Source organism: Trichoderma breve, chromosome 1 (assembly GCF_028502605.1).
Source record: "Trichoderma breve strain T069 chromosome 1, whole genome shotgun sequence".
Lineage (NCBI taxonomy): Eukaryota > Fungi > Ascomycota > Sordariomycetes > Hypocreales > Hypocreaceae > Trichoderma > Trichoderma breve.
In genome coordinates this window covers 2745074-2762694 of record NC_079232.1, presented here as the reverse complement: position 1 = coordinate 2762694, position 17621 = coordinate 2745074, and the positions used below count along the sequence as shown (strand labels likewise).

The 17621-nt window shown below is 53.8% G+C and overlaps 5 protein-coding genes across 5 annotated transcripts; 1 reads left to right on the top strand and 4 right to left on the bottom strand.

The window, feature by feature from the left end:
• Window positions 1-3778: 3778 nt before the first annotated feature.
• On the bottom strand, window positions 3779-4391 carry T069G_00863 (uncharacterized protein; the record flags this gene model as incomplete). The annotated part of the gene is made up of 3 exons (XM_056168073.1): window positions 3779-3869; window positions 3985-4301; window positions 4374-4391. The coding sequence occupies 3 exons, from the start codon at window positions 4389-4391 to the stop codon at window positions 3779-3781; spliced, it is 426 nt and encodes a 141-aa protein (XP_056033389.1).
• Window positions 4392-5370: 979 nt separating this feature from the next.
• On the top strand, window positions 5371-7141 carry T069G_00862 (SHNi-TPR domain-containing protein; the record flags this gene model as incomplete). The annotated part of the gene is made up of 4 exons (XM_056168072.1): window positions 5371-5976; window positions 6055-6308; window positions 6391-6739; window positions 6836-7141. The coding sequence occupies 4 exons, from the start codon at window positions 5371-5373 to the stop codon at window positions 7139-7141; spliced, it is 1515 nt and encodes a 504-aa protein (XP_056033388.1).
• Window positions 7142-7777: 636 nt separating this feature from the next.
• On the bottom strand, window positions 7778-9991 carry T069G_00861 (mpp10 protein domain-containing protein; the record flags this gene model as incomplete). The annotated part of the gene is made up of 1 exon (XM_056168071.1): window positions 7778-9991. One exon carries the CDS (start codon window positions 9989-9991, stop codon window positions 7778-7780), a length of 2214 nt encoding a protein of 737 aa, XP_056033387.1.
• A 679-nt stretch (window positions 9992-10670) lies between these two features.
• Window positions 10671-12647, bottom strand: T069G_00860 (zinc finger, c3HC4 type (RING finger) domain-containing protein; the record flags this gene model as incomplete). Its single annotated transcript, XM_056168070.1, has 1 exon — window positions 10671-12647. The coding sequence occupies one exon, from the start codon at window positions 12645-12647 to the stop codon at window positions 10671-10673; it is 1977 nt and encodes a 658-aa protein (XP_056033386.1).
• A 1239-nt stretch (window positions 12648-13886) lies between these two features.
• T069G_00859 (glycogen recognition site of AMP-activated protein kinase domain-containing protein) lies at window positions 13887-16874 on the bottom strand (the record flags this gene model as incomplete). The annotated part of the gene is made up of 3 exons (XM_056168069.1): window positions 13887-15473; window positions 16501-16636; window positions 16852-16874. 3 exons carry the CDS (start codon window positions 16872-16874, stop codon window positions 13887-13889), a joined length of 1746 nt encoding a protein of 581 aa, XP_056033385.1.
• Between the last annotated feature and the right edge of the window lie 747 nt (window positions 16875-17621).

Below are 17621 nucleotides of genomic sequence, written 5' to 3'. Positions count from 1 at the left end.
AACAGACGGCAACACGCTGCGCTTATGAGGCCAGTAGAAATGGTTATGTATGCGGATAGATGGCAATAGTAGCTCCCCTTTCGTTTCCTTTTTTTGCCTGAAAAGCAGCTTAGGCCCCGGCTCCTCCTTGGTCAAAGACTTACACGAAGCGGAGGCGTTTAGTTAATATTGATCCTATAGGTCACAAGCGCCGGTCGTTCGTTGGAGGGATTTGCGGCCAAGGCAGATGCGTGGTGGCGGCAAGCCGTATCGGAATGGGTGTGATTCTAGTCGATCCAGGGAAATGCAGAATCTTGGCCCAGCGGTGAGTGGCTCGAGATAAAACGTGAAGGCAGAAATCAGGACCAAACCATATTCTTCTTCTAGAACCTCGTGGCGGTTTTCGCTTTTTTTGTTCTCTCTTTTTTTTTCTCGCCGCGGATCTCGCTCCGGTCCCAAATTGGATTCCCGCAAACCAGGTTCTCAGTTAGAGTGGCCAAATTCCCTTTTCTGCGCGCCCCAGCAGCAAGTGGACGGAAGTGAAAAGGAGGCGAATGATCCAGGTCGGGGATAGCAAAGCAAACCAAAACAAAGCTCGGCTGGAGGCAAATGTCTTTTTGGTGATGGTGAGAGAGGATGCGATCAATACGAAAAAGATATGAGGTGGCTAGGTGTGTCCAGAAGCCTTGGCGGTGCTTGGCAACGATTCCGAGGGGATGCGCAGGCCCTGGAGCAAAAAAGGACAGGCAGTAGAGCAGCTTTTGGAATGGCGAGGGATTCGGGCAGCCAATGCGCGACAGCTGGATACGCGGCGCAAGTATCGGGAAGACGATTTGTTATGTTGATGTTGAAAAACAAGCACAGCACAGTACATATCCAGGTATGGGTATGGGTACGGGCAGTGACAGAAGTACCAGGCAGGCCAGGCCCTGGTATAGCGTGGGGTTCAGTCCAGTGGCTTTCCGCTGCAGCGGCGCCAGCCAGCTTGGTGGGGAGGCTGCAAACCCCGGCGCGGGAGCCGCTGGAGGTCGCTGGAATCTGTGCAACCTGGTGCTAATGTAGCGCTACGGAGTCGGACCTGTTGACCTGTATTTGCTCAGCAGCCAGTCAGCCTTGCTGTCGCGATTAGCATGGCCCACTGCGAGCAGGCCTGTGCAGTGCGCAAATTCTCCCTATTTGCCGGCCATGCTGGGGGTGCTACAATTCTCCGCCAATCACAGGGCCATGCCCCGCATTGCTACCGAGAGATTAACCCCCCAATGAGACCATCCGAAGACGGATGCTGGACCTGTGATCCTTTGGACCAGACGGCATGGACTTTCAGTTTAATCTCCATACAGTACAGAGGTAGCAGTAGTGGTAGAATATGCAGTAAAGGTACCCGAGATTGCCTCTTTGGTGATCCCGGAGGAAGGTTAGTACCTACTAATGTACTCTGATGCTCTGTACATGTACTTTGATGGCGGGTGCTTGAGCTCTAAGCTAAGGCAGCTTGAGCAATTAGTACCTCCAAGTACGGGGTAATTACATGCACTTTGATCCTCAATCCTAATCCTGCTGAACTGGAGCTATTGACGGGGCAGTTCCATGGAAGCTCGTACGATACGAGAGCTATTCGTGTTCTCTCACTCTCTCCAGCTTTTCTCAAATATCAGCTAGTTTCCGGATGCTGTCGTTGGTTTGCAAAGGCCAAAAAAACTTGTTGTTGCTGCCCAACTATGTCCCGTCCGGGAATCCAGTTTGACCTCTGCAAAGACGGAGGAATTCTTAGCCACGCACGGAATCTCCTGGCAAGCACACGTATTATTGCGGAGAATCTTCGCCTCTGGCTCTCCCCTTAACACGCAACGGGCAAAAGCTCGTTGCTCCATCAGGAGAATAGTAATCCTTCCTATCATATTCTGCGGAAAAAGACATGCCGGGGCTGGTCTTTTTTTTTCTTCCTAGGCGCCTCAGTTTTCCAATTACTAGCGCGCATTGACGCTTCATTTGTCAGTACAGGAGCAGGACCCAACAGCTTGTTGTATTCGTGGCCCCAATTGTCTGTAACCAAAGGGACAAGATCTAATTCCAGATACGCCGAGTTCATGCCCGCGATGGTACCTTGCCTAGGCGATAGACATGTATCTAGCTGATCTGCTCGGGGGTGCTAAAACGGTTGAGCAGACGCTGACACCCGATATCCATCGAAATCTCACTGACTCTTCCGTGGAAAGTTGCCAAATGTCATCCAAGTCACCGGGGGTATGTCAGCCGGCCGCAGAAGATTGTCTCCTGTTCGTACGAGTACTGCTACCTTGATCACAAGTACCCGGAAACAATGGATAGACTTCTGGTGGTCTCATGCTATTTGGACCTACCTACCTTAGTAGTTGATCCTTCGAGCACGGAGACGACGCTGCTTTCGACTCAGGACAAAACACCGCCTACTCATTGTGAACAATCACTTCCCCCCCGCAGCCGACTAAGAAGAGTAAGACCGAAACGACTCCCGATCTTGTGGGGGAAACTTTACGCCCACCAGGGAGCGTAAAAACGGAGCTCCGGATGCTACTCGCCCGAGAAGTAAAGCAAACAGAGTGAGACGTTCGCTCCCTTAGGTCATCCACCCGAGCCTGCATAAGATTTAGTACCGTGGGTCGAAAAGCTCTTGACCCCCGCGGGATGCGTTGTATCGCCGAGAACAGGGCCCAACATCGTGGAACAATTCATGCACGGGGGAGGGCCTTTGAGAAGGTAATCAACCCCAAGGTGGCAGTACCGCGGCCACTTGCTAAATACGTTACCTGCGCTTGTGCTCCGTACGATCTGCACGTAAGAAGTGATGCCGCCGTTTCATGTTTTTTGTTTTGCTAGAGTACGAGTATGGCATGTATGTACGAGTACGAGTATTGAAGCAGCCAAGCGGTCCGGCGAAGGTGTTGATGATAACACGCGAGCATGCGGACGTCGTCCGTTATCATTGTAGTCGTCACAAGCACAAGCAATATGGGAATAAAATTCCACGAATTAGCAATCACCGGATGGGAAGAAGAAACGCTTGCACCTGATTGCACAAATATTTCCGATCGTGGGAAAACCAATGTCCAATAAGCAACGAGCCTCTGATGTCGACATCGAAAACACCACGAGAGAGGCCGCTTTGTCAGCAGAGCCGCTGTCCACTACTACATGTACCGACATGGATGTAACTTTAAGATATTTCAAGAGCCGTGACGTTTAAGCATATGCAGACATGTGCAAACATTGCATGGTACAGATAACAGTCATATGTTTGAACGGTTTTTGGCAGCTTGCCGGAAACAAGCACCGGAATCGATAATCACTACTACTACTAGCAGTACATAGCTTACGAGATCACGACTCGTCCTCAATGAAGCTCGATATACCGGTGGAAGATGGTTCTTCCTAGATGCAACGTGGGATGAATCTCCGTGCTGGAGAAATTGGCGCCATGGGAGCGGCCGCTGTCAAAGTCGAGATGGAGTTCGCTTCCGGTCATCTTATCCGCCCCTGTTCGAACGGCCCGGCATGATGGGGGAAAGCATACACAGCTGATTACCAGGTATAAATTGCGCCACGGCAAATGATAAGAGTGGAGGAACAGTATTTACTATTGCGGGCATATTTTGAACAAGCTGAGAAGCAGAAGAAAAGCTGGAATATCTTTCAAGGACATGTGTTCCTATTTTTCCATCAACGAGAGATAGTATTGGCTCTGCTCGGCGGAATAAAAGAGCATCAGAAACACTAGTTCGTGGGACAGGAAACCCAAGGAGCATCTGCCACTCCACTCGAGTCAGATTTTGGACCAGATCCCGATCAAATTATCCTCAGTGTCGATGAACCGAGCATAGTGCCCCATGTTCTCGCCAAGTTCCGTCTTGTGTCTGGACAACGGTCAGCTTGCATTTCCGTCCATGCTCTTAGTTCTTGTTTCCTATCTATCTCCTTCTACTCTGTATATTTCTCCACGCGGCTACACGGAAAAGCGGGACAACTTACAGCTGCGTCTTTCCGCCGAGCTTCGTTACCAGCTCAAGCGTTTCCTTACAATTCTTGACGTTGAAGCTCGGGTGAACGGAAAAGGCATCGTGAGAGCCTATCGAGTGGTTGATGACGTGGTATCCATCTTCCATCACGTAAAAGGCACCATTCAGGGCCTTGCCACGGTTGAAAAAGTAGAGTTCCTTGACACCCGGCCGCCCGTGAGGAACGCCGTTGGGGCTGACTTCCCATGAGAAGACTTCGGCATAAAAGGCCCTGGCCCTTTCGATGTTTATGACTGGGATGGCGAGCCAGCACAATTGGCCGTAGCATTCCTATGTAACATGGGTAAGTTTCAGGGTCTTGACTGACGACACATGGTCGAGTGCATTTCAGTCCATGGTTACCTCGGTAGGCTCCGACATGGTAGGAGGGCTATAATTGCATATAGCAATGGTAATAAGTTATCAAGTTATCAAGTTATCAGACAGATCTACGGAATACAGAGCCAGGATTCTCGAGCACAAATAAGCAGCGATGGGACAAGATGAGGTTTACATAGACGGCATTATGGGCTCACGCATATTTATATCCGGGGGCAATGGAATTCCTGTTTTGAAGGGGCAAGGCCGAGTTGGGTGACCTGCCTAGCAATGATGAGCGGCCCTCTTCCAATGAACGCCTAGGTGGCGCAAGACTACGGCGCAAGAGCCCGAACTCTCACGATGGCCGTGAAGCCGAATTGCCCATTCGAACGGATGCCGTGAACCGCGAGGGCCGTTTTAGCCCGTTGGGTGAACCTCATCAGCGGCGTGTTGCTAGCTTGCAACTAAGTCACATTGGACAGACGGAGTCGCGAAGCATCTTTTTCCGAGTTTCATCTGGAAGCCCATCCATCAATTCCGTGGAACAACCAAGGACAAGTGAAAATCAGGCTAATCGTCATAGTTCTGTCTTCTCTGCAACCAATGGCCAAACTGTAATCTGATGATTAGTCGTAGGGTAAGCTGTTGATCACTTGGACAGTTGGAGAGATTACCTAATCCAGCTCTCTCTTCTCCAGCCCCACTCAGCCACACCGTGTCAAGTGCCGCCCCACAAAAGCTCACTCTCGACCAATCAGACGCGCCACTCCGAGACGCACGTCACGACTGCAGCAAACCTTCCAAAAGGTCACCAGAGATCAGCTGTTTGTGCTCACTCACAGCAGCTCCCTTTTGCCTCTGCATTTTTATTCCATTCAACAAGCCTGGCATCATCAATTCATCTCTGGTGAGCTTCTCCAACTGCAATTGGACCAAAACAGCCCGAATCTGCTCTGTTTGCACCTTATCCCACCACTTACCAGCAGACGCTCATCCTCTGTCGCGTGTGTCTGCAGCTCTTAGCTCTTAGCTCTTCGCAATGACAGAACCAATTGCCGAGACGCGACCAGTCGAGGAGGCTGCGCCTGCCGAGGAGACGACTACCGACGAGACAATCAAGGCCTCTACTACTGAAGAAGTAAAGGCAGAGACAGGGACAGAAACCCCAACTGTGGCTCAAGCCGACCTAGAGCTTGAGGACGACGATGACATCAAGTCAAAAAAGGTTACCCTCGCCGACCTGAGCGCCAAGGGTACCGCGCTCTATGCCCACAAGAAGTACGAAGCAGCCGCCGACATCTTCTCGAGAGCGAGCATCCTCCAAGCGGAAATCAATGGCGAGCTGGCGCCGGAGAACGCTGAGATCCTCTTCCACTACGGCCGTAGCTTGTTCAAGGTCGGCCAGAGCAAGAGTGACGTCCTCGGTGGCTCTGCTCCCGCTCCCGCGGAGAAAAAGACAAAGTCAGGCAGCGGTGCGTCCTCTAAGAAAGCTACCAAAGCAGACGAGGGAGAGGGAGCTCAGGAAGGCGGGGCCGAACAAGGAAAAGACAAGAAGAACGAGGAGAAGGACGACGTTCCAGAAGGAAAGAAGCTCTTCTTCCAATTTACGGGCGATGAGAACTTTGACGAGTCTGACGAAGACGAGGTGGGTAATATGCCAGCTTGACCGGGTTGTGACCGGGTTGTGTTCGCTGTCTAATTACCCATCGTGCAAAACAAATAGGGCCAGGAAGAAGGAGACCAAGACGAAGAGGAAGACGACGATCTTGCCACTGCCTTTGAGATTCTCGAACTCGCGCGCGTTTGCTACCAGAAGCAGCTGGATCAGCTGAGAGAGGAGGAAGCGCAGGGCGAAGACGAGAGCAAAGGCAAGGGCAAAGAAGTCGCCAAGGAAGACTCCTCGGCCGTCAGACACATCAAAGAGCGTCTTGCAGAGACCCACGACTGTCTTGCTGAAATCTCTCTCGAGAACGAACGGTACGCCATAATCTCAGTTCTCTGTCTTTCATTCTCGAGAAGGAGCGAGACGCAGCTAACTGGACCGACTTTGTGAGCATAGGTATCCTAATGCGATCGAAGACGGCCGTACATCTCTCAACTACAAGGTAGAGCTCTATCCTGAAGAATCCGAAATCATTGCCGAGGCACACTACAAGCTTTCCCTGGCGCTAGAGTTTGCCTCTCTCACGGTTGCCGATGATGAGGGCAAGAACACCAAGCGCGAGGAGATTGATCAGGGCCTGCGCGACGAGGCTGTTGCCGAGATGGAGCTTGCTATCAAGAGTTTTAAGCTTAAGATGCAGGCCATCGAAGTCGAGATTGCTAGCTCAGCGTCCCCAGAGGACAATGAATTGTCTCGCAAGGCTGTTGAAGAGATGAAGGAAGTTATTGCTGAATTGGAGCAAAGGGTATGTTGGTTCTGGTCCCAAAACCCCTTTTAATCCCACCCCGCTAGTATCACAGCATATTTTCTTCCTTTCTTCGTATTTACTAACAAGCCACAGCTCGTCGACCTGAAGAAGGATCCTCTCAGTGCGAATGATCTGCTGGGTGACGGAGCCAACCCTCTGGGCGGCATCCTCGGCGCGGCGTTTGGTCAATCCGCCGCTGAGGTACAGGCTCGCGTCGAAGAGGCCAGTAAGAACGCCGTGGACCTGACGAGTCTTGTTCGCAAGAAGAAGGCCAAGGACGATGATGCCGTCAACGGCAGCGGTAATACTAAGCGCAAGGCCGACGAGGAGTCTTCCGAGCTTGAAATGAAGAGGACCAAGGTGGATGAGGAGGAGCAGACCGCCGAAGCTGATAAATGAGCCTGCTTGCTACTCACACACCCTACTTTTACTTGATTCTGCCCGGTTTGAATTTTTTTCGACGAGAGGAGATTCTGGGAATGAACGCTGCGTTTTTAGTCGGGGAGTTTAGGGCGTCTTAGGAGGGATGGGAAAGGGGGGAGAAGATGAATCGAGCTTGATATGAAAACCCCATATCCTTTGTGGTTCTTGCGTTGGGGAGGGGTTATGAGGGAGATGGGATGGATGGATGGGTGCGATGCCTGCGATTTTGCTACATGACGAATTAATTCTGTATGAGATTGGAATACCAATGAGCAATTGATGCCTCCCCCCTTTTGGTCTGTCAAAGAAGCGCATAAATGCATGATTGGAGAAAGAATAAAACTCTCGCGCCCTGTATAAATGCAATTCCCCTTTTCTACCTGTTCCACCCCAATACTCTCTGCTTTGTCTTGATGGACTTTTATGTAAAAGAAACGTCAAACAAATCCATTCATTACAGCCGGCCACACAAGAAACCAAAATGCTGAATCAAACTAAACCCCCCCTTCTCCTTTCTCAACATCTATATATACAGTGTTCAAAATCCCCCCTCTCCCATCCTTCCGTTATCAGCCTTTTATATAAATAACCCCATAGCTTGCAACTAACAGCTTATAGCTTATAGCTTCCTCCCGATACAATCTTGGCCGCCACCTTGGTCTTCTTGCCCTCGACGTCGGTAATCTCGCCCTTGCGGTTAATCACCTTGACGCCTCCCTTCTTCAGCTCGGCAATCGTCTCGCGCTGCATCTTCACCTTGGCCGAGAGCGTCTTCTTCGCACCGCCAGCGCCATTCGTCTTCGTACCCGCGCCCGCAGCGTCCGCACCGCCAGCCTTGCGCATGCGCTCCTTCTCACGACGACGACGACGAACCTTGTCTTCGCGCGAAAGCTCCTGTCGTGCGAGGGGCATGCCGCCGCTGGTGACGACCTCGCCCTGGGCGGCGTTGTCGGCGCCGGCCTTGTACACCTCCTGGGGCGCGAGGCGGCTGGCTTCGCCGGAGATGGCGGACGCCGTGGTGGGCTGGGCGTCTTCCATAGCGACGGCGGCGACGTCCGACACGACGGAGACGGTGGCCGCGCTGGGCTTGGGCCTGTAGTTCCAGCTGCTGAGGGCGTCGAGGCGGGACGAGACGTCCTTCCACATGGCCTCAATCTCCTTCTCCTCTCGCTGCAGCTTCTCGTCCGACTGGCTGACGTACGTGTCCGGGTTGGCGTTCTTGACGTGCTCCTCCTCGTACACCTCAGCGAGGCCCTTGCTGGACTTGCTGTCGTCGACCTCAATTATGCCGCGGCGCGTTCCACTGGGCACGGCCTCGGCGTCTGGTCTCCGGCGCAGAACCTCGTCGAACTGCTGAGCGAGAATTCGCCGCTTGATCATGTCCTCGATGCCCTCCGTCACCTCCGGGGTGATGACGGGGACGGGCTTGCCGACGTGCTCAAAGTCGAGGTCCTCCTCCAGGAGAGAGTTGACGGGTCGATCGACAGCAGCAGCCTCTCCAGAGAGAGTCCACTCGCGCTTGGCAACGGAGGCGGCTTCCAGCTTGCGGATCTCCTCGGCCAGCTTGGCCTGTCTTCGCTCGTGAGCTGATCGGCGCGACTTGGGGTCGCCGGCTGAGACATCGGACAGAGCATCTTCAGAGTCATCATTGTCCGACTCATCGTCAAAGAGATCTCGGCGTACGTCGGCCATAGCTCTGTCGACGTCCTCCTCGGTAGGCTTCTCTGGCTGGAAGTGAACGCTCTTCTTCGGCTTGCCGCCTTTGCTCTTCCGGGGCGGTGGTGCAAAAAAGTCCTTAAAGTAGACCTCGTTTGCGTTGAAATCCATGCCTTCGTCATCTGCGGCCTCATCATTGAGGGCTTCATCGTCGCTCTCGCCTTCCGGTGCGTCAAGAGCCATGTCGCCGAATGTTGGGCCATCCTCTTCGTCGCTTTCCTCATCATCCTCGTCTTGTAGCTGGTCTTCGTCATCGTCTTGTGATTTGCGGTTGGATGCCTTTTTAGAGCCAGCCTTGGGCTCTGACATTGGGTCTGCATCCCAATCTATGTCTTCGTCATCGCTGGCTCGGTCGGTGTTGGGGTCACCCCTTGCGTCTTGTTCTTCAAAGTACTGCGATTGTCGGTTGAACTCTTCGAGGTTGAAGAAGCCGTCGTTGAGGCCATCGGGATCCTCGACGTACTCTTCGATGTCTTGCTCATCTTCGTCTTCTTCGTCCTCGTCCTCATTCAGTTCATCTTCGAGACCGTCTTTCAGTTCATCAAGATCCTCGTCGTCTTCGTCTTCCAGACCATCCTCCAATTGGTCCTCGTCCAATTCCACATCAAGCTCTTCTTCTTCGTCTTCTTCTCCTTCAATGTCTTCATCATCTTCGACCTCTTCCTCTTCCTCCTCTTCCTCTTCGTCATCCTGGCCGTCAACCTGGTCAGCCGCAACCACCTCACCCTCTTCCTCCAATTCATCCAGCAATCCATCAGAAAACTTCAACACGCTACCAATTATCCTCCTCGCCTGCTGCCACACCTGCTCCGTCTCGAAGCCATCCACATACACCCTCCTCAGCTTCAGCACATCAATCTCCCCCCTCCCCTCCCTCTTCCTCTTCCGGCTCTCCTTCAGCCTGACCTCCTGCTCCTCGCCAACCTCGGCCGCGAATCCTTCCAGCGTCTCTTTGACCACATTGAGAGATCCCGTCGGCAGGGCGTCGCTCGGCTGCAAAAAGACGTGCCTCTTGTCAGGCCGCAGGCTCTCTAGCAAAGCCAGCAGCACCTTGTTGTTCTCGCCATTGAGGCCCGTCGGCGGCACCGAGACGAGCGGCAGGGCCGTCATTGTGTGAGACGAGTTTGTCAGAGATGGCGATGTGTTGGCCGCCATGCTCTTTTTTCCGCGAATAAGGGATATTTTCTTCCCGGAATTGGTTTTTTTTTTCTTTGGTTGCTCTGGATCGTAGAAGCTAGAGCGATAACGCGGCTGGCAGTGGAAAAAATTTTAGGCTATCGATTGCAGTTCTGATAAAAGCGAACTAGGCAATCACCCCACAGGCAAAAGACTCGCCCCGCCAGCGTTGCGCTACAGTGCTTGAGTCGCTGTAATTCCGCTGCTAACGATGTGACCTGACGTCTTATCGCGATAAGGATTCGAATGCATCGCTTTCACCTTCAACGAAATCTGGAGGCTTCATGAATTGGACTTGGAAAGCGATTACAAAGTAATGGTAGTTTTGTTACGTGATCGGTATATGATTGTAAAAATCGCTTGTGTCATGCTACGCAGCCTAAGCAGGAAGAGAAGAGCCTTGCAATTCTCTTATACCAGCGATTCCATCTCGCTGCCTTCATCGCAGGGTCGCTGGTCGCTTAGTTGGTTATATATTTATATGTCTGATATGATTACAACACTTCCTCCTCAACCCAAAAAAAGACTCCATCCCGGATGAAACATATGTAAACGCCATGAAAAGACACACAATCATCTATGTTGGCATTTGCGACTTTCTCGAATCTCTTCGTTAGATGCCACGCCGCCCGCCAGTGCTCATAAGGGTAATCTTCTGCTTCTTCTTCTTCTTACCGCCGCCGCCGCCTCCACCACCGCCACTGCCACCGCGAGCACTGCTGCTCTGTCCATTCTCTTCTTTCTCAATGGTGTTCAGTGCCTCCATTTGCCTGGCGAGCTCACTGGGGCTGAGAAAGAGATCCTCATCCTTGAGCCATCCATCATCAACATTGGTGGGCACAGGGACGTCTTCCATCCCAGGAGTTGTAGAGATGGCGCGAGTGCCCCAGACCGTCTTCTGAGTTGAGGGACTTGTCGACATGGAAGCCAAGGTGGAGAATCCCAGCCTTGGGTCGGGGGGTGTTGTGCCAGACGGCGCCGCCAAGGGCTGAAATTCCGACATGTCCATGGGAGGCGAATCATCTTCAATGGGAGGAGAGTGAGGCCGTCGAGATCCGGTGAGGTTTCGGAGAGCAGCCGCCTCGATCCTCTCGGATTGAAGGCGTTCCCGCTCTTCCTGGGCAGCCTTTTCGCGATTGCGATTGCGTCTCCGCTCAATGTCTGAAGCAAACGACTCGAGCGTCTCAGCAGGGACGATGTCTGTCCAGTCACACTCTAGAAAGCTAATGACACAGCCATAAGGAAGATGACCTAGGTATTTTGCCCGTTTCCGTAATGCGTCATCAACGACATGGCCCGTGGAAATGTGCTCGACTCTTGGTAGCAGCGTGGAGGGAAAAGCCGAGAAGGAGCCGTATTTGGTTTTCAGAATCCGGATGTCTAAAGGCGAAAGATACAAGTGAGGTAGAGCGCTATAAAAGTAAAAGTCGGGTTCGGACGATTGCTTCGCCGAGCCAGGCAGTGAGCTTGCACTTGCTTCATCGGCACCACCAAGGGTAACGACCTTCTCTTTGGCGGCGTTGACAGCCTTGACAGCCTTTTGAGTCCACTCGCCATCCTGTCCAAACAAGGCTTCATCTTCCATGGCCTGCTGTAGCATTATCTCAATTTCTTCGTCATATTGGGCGGCCATGTACTGTCCCGTTCCCTTCATGACCCGGGCGTAATCTAGAACATTGGCGGCGAAGTGCCAGGGAATGCCATCCTCTGAATTGAGAACTTCAGCTCCGCTTGCACGTGGTAGCGCAAGAGTAGAGTTTGCGTTTCTCGCCATCAGCCTTAGGACAACGTCATCCCCAACTCGGGGGAGCGGGCTCTCTTGACCGGCGTAGAACCGCACTGGCCGCACCTCGGGAAGATAGATGCTATCTTCGCAAATGGGGCACTTCCTCCATTTGGCGGCCTTGCCCGGCTTCGCCTCATCCTCGCTCAGTATCGAGTTCATGAAGCGAAGCAAGCATGTAAGACAAAAGATGTGTCCGCACTTTGCCATTCGGGGGGCAACGGGCTCCGATAAGCAGATGGGACACGACGACGCCTGTGATTCCGATGAAGCAATGACCTGCAGGACATTGGACCAGTCCAAGAAGAGGTCGGCGTCTGCGGCATGCTTGGAGTAGTCTCCCTCGGGGGAGACGACGAAGCGATAGTTGGCGTGAACGTATCTAGATTTATCGACCGCATGGTATCCCGAGCCCGGGCCCCAGGTTGGATTCCGCCGGTACGACCTGGGGTTGGAGTGGTGGTGGTGACCAAGGTCTTGGTGGTGCAGTGGCGCTGAGTAATTCAGCAGATGCGTGATCGAAGTCTGTCCGCGCCGACTCGTCGGGTTTCTGAGCGCCCTGATCTCGGCCATGGCGTCATACTCATCAACGGGCCTGTGTCCCATGCTGGGCCGACGCTGCGTCCGGTGCTGTCTCCGAGAGCTCTGTCCCTTTCGGGGCGTGGGCTGCGGCGACGAGGCTCCGACTGTTGGATTCGCACGACGAGAGGCTTCGAAGCTCGGTGGTGCCGGTGCCGGCTGGACGGGCACAGGATAGCTCGACTGGATCTGAAGGGACTTGCCCGCGCTCGGGTTCGAAGGGTTCATGATGCGACGGCCAAGGTGCTGATGGAAGTAGCCAGGACTGACGGTTTGCAGATTGGCTGCTCAGCCGCCCACGTCGTCGGAAGCGGGTGGCGTCAAGTCCAGCATGCCCACGAACTGCAGTGAAGTCGCAGCCCGTGTTGCCGTCAAGACTATCGCGGGATGATGGATAATTAGGACGGGCGTTTGGAAGAGATGCTAGACAATGAGGAGAAACAAAAGCAATGAATGATGCAAAGAGAGGAAGAAAGAGGATGACGGATGGAGCTCCAAAAGGGACCCGGTTGGCCCCGGCACTGGAGGATAGAGTAGGCAGAGTAGCAGAGTCTAGGTTCGGGATGCTGGCAGCACGTAAAATGGGCGAGTCAGCGGCGGGGCAAATGGCACGGGAATCATGGACGCTCTTTGATCGGAGATAGCTGGGACTGTAGCACGTGATTCAGCATGTGACTGTTTGGCGCTGCTCTCGTCCTTATCAGTGTCTCACATGCATTACATCAATACAGGTATTACTACGAGGAAGGCTTGTGAGATGTGGTGTAAATTGAGACTTATTGCTTTGCGCCGAATGCGGTAAATACCTAGTAGGTATCCATGCCGTCAGGTTGCGCATTGGCATCAGACACTGCCTGTAACCTGTAATCCTGCATAGATATGGGCAGATATCCCGGCAAATGAGTCACAGTACGAGTACGAGCTCGTCGTAAGCACCCAGCCATCCCCGCAGAAGGAATCGACAAGGTCTGGACTGGCTGGCAGTCTTCTTCATTGGATTCCAGGTTTTACAGAATTTAATTCCTGCACATATCGGAGCGAAAGAGTAGTCGAATATAAAGTAAAATGATAGACATTAATTAGGCAAAAATGTATTTACATGGGAGGGGGTGCCGTTCCATGCTACATAGGAAATAAAACAAATTAGGAAACTCCCCAGGCTCGTCCTCTCTCTTAGAACGCATAAGCAGGCACCAATTGAAGAAGCCAAATAGCACATGACAAGACTAAAGGGGAAGAGAGAACGAACAAGGCTGCAAAGAAAATAAAAACGGAATGAATTTAGGTATATGAAATGGTGATCCAGGTATCCGACGTTATTCGACCCAAGTCACACTTCTCTGCCAAAGTGGGGAATCATAGACATATAAACAAAGCCACTCCAGCAGCCCAAGAAAACCGACACTGTAAAACGTAAACCAGGCATCTCAACATTGATGATGCTCTGTCCTGTCACCACTATGACTCCTAGTTCTTGTCCGAGGACTTGTGCCTGCTGAACCGGCTGAAGAAGGCGCTGATACGATTCTTTTTCTTCTCAGACGTCTTATCGCTATGGGCGCCGTTGGTGCCGTTGGCAGCATCGGCCTTGGCGGGCTCTTCAGTAGCCGCGTCGACCGGAGGCACCTCCGTCTTGTCAGTCTCGGTGACGGGGGTATCGACGGTGGTGTCGGCCTTGGGGGCTTCCGAGGCAACTGTTGTGTCAATGGGAGCCGGGGCAGCCACCTCAGTCTTGGGCTCCTCGACCTTTGGCTCCTCAACAGCCTTGGGCGCCTCGGTTGCGGGGGCGTCCTTGGTGAGCTCCTCGACAGGGACCTCAGTCTTGGTCACCTGGACATTGCTGACCTCGGTCACTGGGCTGTCAATGGCTGCCACATCGGTAATGGTAGCAGAGGTGACGGGCACCTCAACCGGGGTTTTGGTCTCCTCAACCTTGGGCTCATCGACAGCCGCGACGGGCTTGACTTCTTTCAGCAGCTCGGCCTCGACCTCCTTCTTCTCCTCGACGGCGACAGTGTTGGCGGCAGCTTCGGGGCTCTTGCCGGCCTCGGTGATGGACTCCTTGACCTCGGCGGGGACTTCGGGAGATACCTCCTCTCGTGTCTCCTCCTTGGCGGCAGTCTCGTGCTGCGCCAGTGTCTCCTTCACGGGCTCAGGCAGCTGCTCCTTGACGGAGTCGGGGAGGTTCTTGTTGGCGGCATCAACAGCAGCAGCAACAGTGTCGTTGGCGACGGGTGCGGCGGTCTCGACAAGGCTGTCCTTGGCGGCAACGACAGCAGCCACAACAGCAGCGCCGGTTGTGGCAGCGGCAGCAGCAATGGCACCGGTGTCGAGGACAGGCTTGTCCTCGGAGGTGACGGGAGCTTCAGTGACCTTCTCCTTGAGCTCCTCCTCAACCTTGGCCTTGGCCTCGACTTCTGCGGGGACGGCGGCGGCTTCAGGCTCGGCGTTGGCCTTCTCCTGGCTCTCCTTGACGACTTCGGGAACCTTGGCCTCAAGGGGAACTTGAGCAGCCAGGCCAACGGTAGTGGCGCCAGCACCAACGGTGTTGATGTGGACGTCCTCGGAGGCAGCAGTCACGGGAAGGCTGGATTCGGGAATCAGATTGCTGGTGACAGGAGGCAGGTCGGCGGCGACGACGCCGGGAAGGGCGTCGCTCTTCTCATAAGACTCCTTGTCGAGCTTGACGTGCTCATTGGTGCTCTCAATGCCAACATTGGGAACCTCCTCGCCAGGCGCGAGCTGGATGGGGTTGATGGCACCAGCGGCAGCGGGCAGAGGATTGACGCTGACCGTCTTGTCCAACTCGGTTTGGGGGGTCGCCGGGAAGCCGCCGGGAACGTCAGAAGGGGTAGCGATACCCTCGGGCTTCTCAACGGGTTGCTCACTCGCCATTTTAGCGGTAGTGGACTGGGGAGTAACGGTGCTGATGAAGGCAGCTGCGGGGTCGGACTTGAGAATGTCCTCAGGAGTAATAAAGTTGTTGACGTTGCCTTCGTGATCGGCCTCCTTGGGAGAAGACTCGTTTACCGTCCAGTTTCCGTCGACGACGTACTAGATGATGCGAAAAAAAGAAAAGCGTCAGCAAACAAATTGTCAAAGAAGAAAGCAAAGACCCCTCGCTGGAGAGGATCGAAATATATGTACTATGATGCAGTGCGAAACAGGCTGAATCCACTATCCAGGTGCGTGTGACGTGATATATGCACGACAACGGCCTTGGAAGGGGGTTGGCCAGGCCGGTGCGGGGGCCGCTTTGGCACGGCGACAAGGGTTTATGGCCGAATCCCCCAATTAAGTGGTGGCCTAGCGGGAATCATGGTTGAGTTGGATTAGGTAGGTCGAAATAAGTAGATTAAGGCGCCCCTTGACAGCAGCGGACTTTGACAGCGCCAACAGGGACGGAAAACCAAACTTGGATAGATCACCAATCTCTTGCGGTTGTGGCGCAAGCTCCCTCGTTCTCACCGCTACACCACACTCGGGGTGCGCTAGAGGCCTCGAAGGGGGAAAAGGATGGCGAGTCGGATGACCAGCGCTTGCTATCAGCACCAACATTCCAACCCCGCGGGCTTTGCGTCGCGTTGGGTTGCGTCACAGCCCCCGGCGCAGACGATAGCAGGAAGCGCCGTGGGGGGTTTCAGCGACCTGTGTGAAGCCAGCCAACGCTGAGCCAGTCCTGCGACCGACGAGATTCCATCGCCGGCCATTGACGGATGCAATCTGACTCAGCCGAGCTCTGCCACGCTGATCCGCCTCGAATGGTTCGTGCTAAAGATGGAATTGCATCTCGTGGGATTGTGAGAGTGGACGAAGCGATGCAGCTTTAATGGGCGGGCCTTTACTGCTGTGCTGTATGATGATCATGACAAGACATGGGAAGGGGCACTAACCCCAGGTAGATCATATCGAGCGATGGGCTGGACGGCGCATTGAGGCTGGTATTCAACAAGGCCATGGCCAATGGCATATGCGAAAGGGAGAGAAGGGAAAGGACAGCATATAGCAAAGCATCAAAAACGCAACGGCAGAAGCAGCGGATGGTGGGCAGCCGCAGCACGACAGCAAGCTCTCGACCTACCTTGAAGTATATTTTCTGCGATGCATCTTTCAGGGCCACCGTCTTCTGGAAGACGTCACCCTCCTTGACCAACTGCTCGCTCTTCGTCCAGTTGTCAAAGGTGCCCGTGACGAACACTTCTTCGGCGGGATGCTCCCTAGAGAAGGAAAACCCCCAAACGTCAGCTCAGCTTCCATAGGCTAATATGATTCCAGCTGGGATCGTATTTTTTTTTTTTTTCGCGCCAACCGGGTGGAGGCTCCTTTGTGCCCTCGTGGTCTCGCAAAACCTCGTAGCGGCGCGAGTGCCGGATTTTTTTCGACTGGGGGGTTGGCGGCGCAAAGCTTCGCCTTGGGAAAGCGCAAAACTCACCACTTGAAAGTGTAGCTGCCCATTGTCGCGATTAGGAATTAGAGATGTTGATGAGGTCGTCGGCGTGGCTCGAGAGGGAGGGGAGGGAGGATATAAGAAAGGGATGACGGGATGTTGGAACAAAGTACGATGACCAAGAGATGGAAGAAGACGACGATGACGACGAAAGAAGCTTCGAGGGTCGCCACAGCCCGGGATGGAAGAACCAGCGGCGTCGAGGACAGTATGAGTATTGAGGTGCGAAGAGTTGCTAGTGTTGAAATCGTGCGAAATTAAATGTGGCCGGCGAGGCGGTGGGGGCTTTTGCAGCTCTGCAAGCAGATACGATAAGCAACACGGCAGGCATGTCTGTTAGTACTTGCGGCGCACAGTGCCCTTGATTGTTAGCATTGGATGTTAGCATGTTAGCAGTGGCCAGGTCACGGCGCAGTATCGATACATACAAACAAAACCGGCAGCCGGAAGCAGATGCTCGACACGCGCTGGAAGCCATCGACGAGACGGAGCTCAATCGTGCCATGTCGCGAGGCTGCACAGCTTCAATCGGACCCATAGCAGCTGCATGCCTTGGAAGCTGCACTGCGTTATAATACGGGTCGCCGCAAGCCTATCGTGCTGCTCCCAGTGCCCACAGTGGGCGGTCGGACCACCACAGAGGCCACTAAACAGCTGCTGCGAGCCCTGAAGGGCCACTAACGGCCCCTGCTCGCTGCACCGTTGCATCAGCGTCGCATTGCATGGCACTATCTCGCATGCGGCCTTGCATAATC